The sequence below is a fragment of the Poecilia latipinna genome, unplaced genomic scaffold (assembly GCF_001443285.1).
Source record: "Poecilia latipinna isolate Pla-1442-1.1 unplaced genomic scaffold, P_latipinna-1.0 Scaffold643, whole genome shotgun sequence".
NCBI classification, from domain to species: domain Eukaryota; kingdom Metazoa; phylum Chordata; class Actinopteri; order Cyprinodontiformes; family Poeciliidae; genus Poecilia; species Poecilia latipinna.
In genome coordinates, this window is record NW_015113259.1 from 176739 (window position 1) to 185156 (window position 8418).

At 38.0% G+C, this 8418-nt stretch overlaps 2 protein-coding genes across 5 annotated transcripts in view; one reads left to right on the plus strand and one right to left on the minus strand.

Annotated features, from left to right (window-relative positions):
* The window catches only part of znf280d (zinc finger protein 280D), a 21337-nt gene extending 13415 nt beyond the window's left edge, over nucleotides 1–7922 (minus strand). Inside the window, exons 1-9 of one of the 4 annotated variants that reach the window (XM_015043653.1) lie at nucleotides 7532–7810; nucleotides 7190–7328; nucleotides 3266–3396; nucleotides 2217–2422; nucleotides 2028–2127; nucleotides 1737–1946; nucleotides 1573–1647; nucleotides 1378–1472; nucleotides 642–823 (exon numbers count right to left, since the gene is read on the minus strand). In XM_015043653.1, the coding sequence (XP_014899139.1) occupies nucleotides 642–823; nucleotides 1378–1472; nucleotides 1573–1647; nucleotides 1737–1946; nucleotides 2028–2127; nucleotides 2217–2422; nucleotides 3266–3396; nucleotides 7190–7328; nucleotides 7532–7748 (1355 nt within the window). In that variant the 5' untranslated portion in view covers nucleotides 7749–7810. Of the gene's footprint in view, nucleotides 1–641; nucleotides 824–1377; nucleotides 1473–1572; nucleotides 1648–1736; nucleotides 1947–2027; nucleotides 2128–2216; nucleotides 2423–3265; nucleotides 3397–3659; nucleotides 3732–6117; nucleotides 6620–7189; nucleotides 7329–7531 lie in introns of those variants that run through there. The other 3 variants (XM_015043654.1, XM_015043655.1, XM_015043656.1) reach the window with 3 other exon arrangements.
* The window catches only part of tcf12 (transcription factor 12), a 96388-nt gene continuing 94695 nt past the window's right edge, over nucleotides 6726–8418 (plus strand). The window contains exon 1 of the mRNA XM_015043658.1: nucleotides 6726–7132. The gene's annotated coding sequence lies outside the window, so the exon portion shown is untranslated. The remainder of the gene's footprint in view (nucleotides 7133–8418) is intronic.

Consider the following 8418-nt stretch of genomic DNA (forward strand, 5'->3'; position numbering starts at 1 on the left):
ATCTAAAGAAAAAAAATTGGCTGCCGGTACCTAATTAAAGGAATAAGTCACAACGGGAAAAATAAAAAAATACCACACTGTTACAAGGCGTTCAAATTATTCATATGTATTATTTTCCATGCTGACTATTTTTGAGTAAAGCTCATTAGGACCATTTTAAGTCTTTAATGTGGGCTTAAATCTCCAGTGACTTTTTTTAATTATTAGGTTTTTTTACCCCTAAAAGTTCTCATTTAGTAATTAAAAAGCCACAAAATCTTATAGCTTTTCTTCTCTTCCTGATAACTTTAACATCTGTAATCCATTTTAACCAATATGTTTAAAAAAGTGTTTTTATTGATTCTTCTTCTATAAATGGTATGTAGTCATTTTCTTAAAGGTTAATGATTAATGATATCTAACTATAGGAAATGGTTTGACATTAACTGACATTATTATGGATTTTCTTTTTTTTTTTGTACCTCTAGTAAAGTGTTAGATATTCCATGCTGACTGGTTTACTAAAATAATAACCTAAGAACTAAAACACAAAACGTATCTTCTTGTTTTGAAGTTAATTCTTTAGCTGGAATTATTTATGGCACATATTTGATCTCTGGATTCAAATTAAAGTAGACCCACTTATAAAACAACAAACCTACCTAATGTTGTTCTTGAGAACTTTCAAACAGCTTTGGCACTTGAAGGTTGTGTTGGTCTTCTGTGCCTCCATTTTTTCTGCATCTCCTTCGAAGTTTCCATAGTAGAAATCTGCGACTAGCATGATGAGTTTGTTAGCGTTGGCGATGCTCGGAGCTGCACTTCCTGCAGTCGCACAACAACGCTGAAATATAAAGACAAGTTTAGCTCTACAGGGCAGATTTGTCGTACTGTAGAGTAATAGGGGGCATATAGTAGGGGTGGACCAATTTATCGGCCAGCCGATTTATCGGTGCCGATTTCCTTCAGTTTGGGAGATCGGTGATCGGCCGATTTTTACATGTGAAGCCGATCTTATCCATCAATGTCATCAACCTCGGCAAAGGTCTAAAAATCAACCACTGTGCTTTTCTTTTCTCCCATGAGAGAAGTTTGACTGACAAACCGGCCGACCAGGTCATGTCTGCACATTTACAGTTCACGATAGTCGCCCCATTGTTGCCAATTCAGCAACTTTCTTGATATACTGGGCAACATTTCAGACAAAAAACTGGTATTGGCCAAAATCAGAATCAGTAAGTTAGGCTTTTTAAAAGATCGGTAATCGGCTATCAGTCAGAAAGCTGCAATCGGTGCAGCCCTAATATATAGACTTAAAAACAAACGGATCTAAATAAGAAATTTGACCCCTTTATATTCAAGACTGGATCTTGCATGATTTTACAACAGTTTACTCACCACCATATGAAAGTTCACAGCCTCCTCTGAAGGAAAGTCTTCGTGACATTTGGAACAGGTTCTCTTTAAAACGCCATTTTCCACTTGGATGGTTACTTTTGCACAGAAGAGTGACAAATGTTGCAAATGACAATTTGCACTATTTTAACAATGAGAAAATCCAAAATATGTTCACATGTTGAGGTGAAAACCTACCAGAATCAATTTTGACTTTTTTTACTACTCTGTCCACCTCAGACGCCATCAATCCCCGCTTGACTGAGCTCTGATCTGAACGAGGTCAAACAGAAACATTTGTGCTCTAAATCACTTCCAGCCGATGCTAAAGTAAAGTCTGTACAGCACATAAAGTCAAATACCGCTCAAGTCCTTCCCAGAAAGGTTTTGAAGGGACGGCGTGTTGGACCTTTGGGGCTGCAGCTGATTAGACTGAGCTGAATACATGGCAGGGCTCTGGACGTTCGCCAGAGTCACCACGTTGTTTCTGATCTGCTGAACCTGAGGCCGGTGGACCACACCAGGCAAACCCGTGGCTGAAGAGACCTGCTGGAAAACCTGCTGCCGAGGGGCTGACAAACAGAAGCAAAAAAATATCAGCTGTAAGCTGATGATTTCAAATGGGCTAACAAGCACAGCTAACCAGGATTTACCTGGAACAATTGTGAATGATGTTCCAGGGGGATACTGGGATCCTAGGGTGGCAATAAGGTCACTGCTGTTTGCCAATTGTGGAGAAGTGACAATAAACCCCTTAAAGAAGAGAAAAGAAAATCAACATGAAATGTTATTTTTTTTTATTCCTATTGATTATTACTCCTTATAAATCTCATTAAAAATACCTGATTATTAACTATAACAGGTTGAGGGGCCACTGTTGTCAGGGAGGGGGATACGGTTTTCACTGTAGTCACAGGTACATTCAGTGGCAGCACTATAGGTGAGGGGCCTGCAGGGGCCTGAACTGGAGTAACTTTCTTCTGTTGTGTCCCTGCACTGGTCCTCTGAGGAGGAGCGGGGCTGGGCTTACTGTCCTTCTGGTTACCAGCTGTAAGAAAATACAAAGAGGTGATCACATGTTGCGTCAGGAGGTAAGATGCAACTCCAACTTTCACCAACAACACATTCATATTTAGTTTCAGAGCTGCTCTACAGGTGCATCTCAATGAGATGGTATACCGTCAAAAGCTTATTTATTAAGGGAATTCAATTCGAGAGCTAAAATATTACTAATTTTAAATAAAACTGAACATTTACTTTCTAAAAAAATAAATAAATACATGAGAAACTATTTTTAATACAGAATGTTTGGCTTTTTCCCCAGTTAAAGCCTGCACTATCATGTCAGGCAGAATGTCAACAAAGGTAAGCTACAGAAAAAATGAGCTGCAAAGACTCTGCCACTTCAGAGCACTTGCATCAGAGCATATTAAGGAATGAACTCACTGAACTCGTCTTAGCCTACAAGAGTATCTGTGGACTGTTGTCAAGAGGAAGATGACAGTCAACAGAACCAACAATCCAGATGGGCTGAGATTAGTCACAGTCTAATCTCCTCCATGCCACGCCACATTGATGCAATAACATCGAGCCTTATAATGTGCAGTACATGAATGTACTTTTTAATAAGCAAGCATTTCAGTATACAAACCTTTTCACACATTTATTGATGTTATATGATATTAAAATGTACTGTGAAACTGGATTTTGGGCTTTCATTAGCTACAAGCTAAAGCCATAATCCCTCATCCCCCAGAACCAGAAATAAACACTTAAAATGTGTAACTCTGTAATACGAATTTCAGTTTTTTAAATTACTTTTAAAACTAAATTAAGGATATTTCAATTTACTGAGAAATGTTGCGCATATAGAGAATGCACTTTAACATACAGAGAACGCCAACGAAGATGGGTTCATCGTCGTCATCATCATCATCGATGAGATGAACCTGAGGAACTTGTTTCTGCCACGGTTCCAGCTCCTCCTCTACACACTCCATGAAAAGCTCAGACATGGTGGACCTGAAACAGACAAATAAATTTAAAAAAATTCACATTTTTATACTTCCATTTAGTCCCAACTGCTTCTCTGAAAACAGCCTAAGCTCTTAAAAAAAACCCCACCCGGTCGTTTTTTTGGCAACAAGTTAATGCTTTTTGGTGTCTGAAGAAGAAGCCGTTTCAAAAACCTCCCAACTGTTAAATCAGAACCAACTGGCACTGCACTGTTACTTAGCAACCCCAGCCTGTTACCTAGCAACGCCAGCCAAACCCCAGTCCCTCACCTAGCAACCCAAGTGGAATTCGAGAACATTAGATCTGCTGGTCTTACTGCTGTATGAGCTGCAAAATGGCAGCTGGGAAAAAAAACCAACAAAAAAAAAACAAACTAAGTTTTTGTTTGTTGACTCAGAAAAGGTGTTTGTACAGTGTTCAAAGACGGTTGTACAACTGCACATTTGTTCACAGCCATTTTCATGTAAACATTTGGATTTAAGGTGACAAGAGGTCCTAAAACGGGCAGCTCATTCTGAAAGAAGCCGTTTTAAAAATAGGCAGAACTGAGCAGACTAAAATCTCATTATGTAATAATGGCTTTCTGCAAAAAATTGTGCTGAAAATGTTTTGTTTAACCCATAGACCTTTTCCTAAGCTGTTCAATGAAGCATAATCAGCCTTTTTTTACATATCAACACTTACATCTTCCCCTAGTTTAAGAGTCACATGAGCAATTTATCTAGAGACAAACATATAGTGAAATTGCAATTTTTTATCTTTGTAAGTGAAAACTATTGACTTTAGTAAGCAAAATGAATTTTTGTCATTTAGAAATGAAAGATGTAAATAAAAAAAAAAATATCTGGAAATATCTAATATATTTCACACTCAACTTTCCTTTTTCCATATTTTTCCAGACCTTGACGATGATGGAAGAAAACCCAATTCTCAGGTCCAATCAAACACAACATTACATTCCCAAATCTGAGTCCTTATTTCAGAGCAGAATGGAGCAAACAGCCGAAATAAAAATGTATATTTCTGGAATTTTCACAAGGTTTTAAACAAATGGTAGCCATATTGGATTTGAAACCAGGGTTGTTCGAGAACTCTGACTTTTCAAGTAAAAATTCCAACTTCAGCACAGAAACAAACTCCACCATAAAGCCTTAATTAAAGGAGGTTGTTTAACTGCCTTCAAAGAGGTAGAAAGATGCATTTACCAAAAGGTTTGTTCAGGTTAAAATGGAGTCCGTCTTTTAGACTTTTGCCACATGTTTGCTCAAGAGAGATTGTTTTTAACTCAATTTGATGCAGTCATCTGTCAGCAGTCGCCATATGCTTGCTCAAGCGGATTTGCTGAGGAAGTCGATGCAATTGGTGGGGCTTCTTAAATGAGTAACTTTTTGCCACTTGGCATTATAATCTGAAGTTAGCAGTATTGTAATATAATTAAAGTTAAACTTGATCTTATGGAATTTCAATATCTCTTTACAATTAGATTGATGTGATAATATTCTGCATGACATGGATTAGTTCCTTTTCTCCTATAAAAAGATTTCCCAAAATTATGGAAATTGGTGCATCCCTAGTTCTTATGGATGATTTTTGTTGTGAATTGACACCACAGGAATAAATTTAACCGAGTTGAATTACAGTTGACAACAATGTTCATCATCAATCAGGAAGGCCAACTGTACTGTAGGATGACCCCTCCACATAATGCACTGTTTGATAATGTCACCCACCCCAAACATTAGGCTGTTACAGATCTGAAAAGCTCCTGCTGCATCCTACATGCACATGTGAGCGTTACAGGAGATCCTTCCTCCCAGTAGGACTTTCACTGTTGTTGTCTGCACTTCTTATAAAGAAGGTGCTGTTGTTTCTTATGCACATTTTTAAATAACCCTGCTTGTCTTGGCTTAGCATTCTGGAGTATTTATGGACTGTTGTCAATAGGAAGACATAGCAGTTTCTTTGAATCTGCTATGTCTAATACTTGTACAGTTCTTTCTTGTCTTGTAAGTTAACTGAACAGTAGGTTATTCTTAGTTCTGCTTTTACATGTTCATTTTTGTGTAAACCTACATGCTTCGACTTAGCTGAATACACCTGAATATCCCTACTGAGGGACAATAAAATAGATTTCTATTCAATTCTTTAAAGCACTACCCAGATAAAACCAGACTATAAAGGTTTTTCTTTCTTTTTAACAGTAATTTATTAATTGTAAGCTAATGAATATCGACCAGTCAGAGGGCTAACAAACAGAAAGCATTGTAATTTGACTGTAAGAAATCATTAAGTAAAAAAACCTAAAACAAAACACGATAATTAACAAAAGTGTAGCTTGTTGAAACATCCTACCCACTACCAACACTTCTTTTTAATGCATGCAAGAGCCCGAGCAGCAGACATTATAAGCTACAGCCTGGCTCCTCTTGCAGAGCTGCTATTATGCACTGGTAGCCCTTTCTGCAGACAAGCTAATGCTAATGTTGGGCTTTTGCAGAGCTTTTGTTCTCCACGCTGATGCATCTGCTTTCAGGTTCAAAACAAAGGCAGAAATTAAAACCCTTTTACATTTTAAAATCTTCTCTCCAATCCAGCTTCGCACCACGTCGTAACAGCTATTGATTATCGATACCTGCTAATGTTGCTCCACAACAGCAGCATTGACTAGCTAGCAATAGCAGGTGGGATCTGGCACAAAGACCTGCTGAATAGGATTTGTCAGCTCACCTTTTTTACTCCCACTCTCTGGGTTCAGGAGACGTAACTTTCCACATGCGGTTTACAGTTTATTCCGAGTCCTAAAAGCGGTGGGATTGGCCTTTTTTTTATCGCTGTACATCACATAGAGGAGAGGGGGGGGGGGCTCTGGTGCTTGTCGGTTAGCTAGTCCCAGGCAGCGGAAATACTCGGAGAGTCCGGACCAATCACATTCCCGGGAACAGACTGCTTCCCAGTCCCTCTGGCGGGGTTTTAATTTGCTCCATACGTCTTTAAATACTTCCAGAGTCTATGTTATATACTCCTTTAGCCTGTTTGGTCTTAATGTTTCTCCTTTGGCTTCAACAAAATGAAAATCCAAGAAGCCTGCAAATCAATCTGACAACGTGTTTGCTAACAATTACACTCTGATTTTATTACTGTATGCACATCTCGAACTATATCAGACCCTGTATTTTTAAAGCCTTTTAAACTCTGGGGTCCATGCCGAGCCCAAACGCAGAAAGAATAGTATAAACATTTTGTAAGTTAATATAAACATAGTATGCAGTTGTAGGATACTCGTGAGCAGAGTTAGGAAGTAATTAATTACATTTACTTGAGTAACTTCTTGGGGGGAAAAAAAAACAAACAATCGCTGGGTCGCAGACACGTGACCCGGATGACGCGCGAAATTCAGATGGTTTTTCAGGAAGTGGATTTCTCCGGTTCGAAATAGAGCAAAATGGATCACACCGAGTACGCCAATGCCCCAAATGGGCTGGCACAAACGAGGTATCGCGAAAAAATACGCGTATATTTAGGATATGATCCATATTATCTCGACAAAAGAAGACTTCTCATGTAATCTTGAGGATTTACCCGGCGTCAACATAACTATCTGCTGCTGTAAACCTCATATTATACAACGAGCCAGATGAAAGCTTTCAAAAGCCTGGAAGCATACACTTATTTTGTTTCAGTTTGGGTCAACCATTTAGGATCAAAAGAAGCATTAAATGGCTGTCGACTTGTTTCTGCCTGGGTGAGTAGCGAGTTTTTAAGTAGTTAGTGATAACAGGGTGCAGGGACGTTTCCGTGCCTTAGCTCTTTCCTCCGCTGTCCTGATGCTTCTGTTTGGGGGCTCTTGTTAATTCTTTGGTATCCAATTTTTTGATATCCCAGGTGAACAGTAGGGGCCCAGTCCTGGGAATCTACATCACCCGCTGCGCTCGGACAACCTTAAAAATAGTAAAGTAAGATGTGAAATGAGAATGTCAGCCCTAAGCTAGCTGCTAACAACATTAGCACTCAAACACTTTCTGGTTTCAACCAAGCTAGGGAGTAAAAATAACATATCTAACCTTACGTATGAATGCTTGTCTTTCTAAATGACTGTCCAATAAAATATCTGAAAACACAATTTAAACGACGCGAATCTTACCTGTTAGAAAGTGGTCACTGCAAACTCTGGCATGTATACTTTGCGCAGCTCTTACATTTAGCCGTAGATTGTTGATCCATGCTTCTCGTCTTTCTTCGGTAAGTTTTTGAAATTTAACTCCTTTGTGACCAACTACTTTCGGAACACGGAAAAAACGCTTATCCTTCTCTCTGTTGGAACGGTTGAAACAACCGTACACGACACATATTCCAGGCATTTTGAAGCTTTATTAACAGAAGTAAATTGGCTGCATTACTCCCTGACCCCCCATGAGTGTCTCGTGACGTCGATACTACGTCATCTTCAACCCAGCAAATCTTTAACTAGACTGTACTTTTTTTTTTTTACTTGAGTAATTCTATCATGAAGAATCGCTACGTTCACTTGAGTAAAATTCCTGGATCCTCTACCCACTTTGAGTAACTTCAGTGAATGAAGAACAAGTTTGTTTTAAACAAAAGTCACCAGATATACACACCTGTGTTTTTGTTAAAGTTTCAGAAGTTTCATATTAAGAAATTAGTTTAGATGTTTTTTTTTTGTTTTTTTTTCCTTTTGCTTGACTTTGTTATTTTGTATTTATGTGAATTATTTTCATTTTGGTCTGTAAAAAAAAAACATTTTCACATAACTACATGTTTTATGTTGAAAGAAATTGATTGGGAAAAATTGATCTTTGGCCTGGTTTTGCTATTTTGTAATTCTGTATACGAATCATTTTGGTCTTTAGAATACCAAAATTTGCACTTTATATTTTGGTCCAGCTGATGGAGTATGTTTTTTTTTTAAATGGTTGATAATTTGATGAGTTACTCAGTACATGCGTTGCCTTTTTTTTTTTTTTTTTTTTTTTTTCCAAATTTTTTTTTTTTTTTATTAATTTTTTT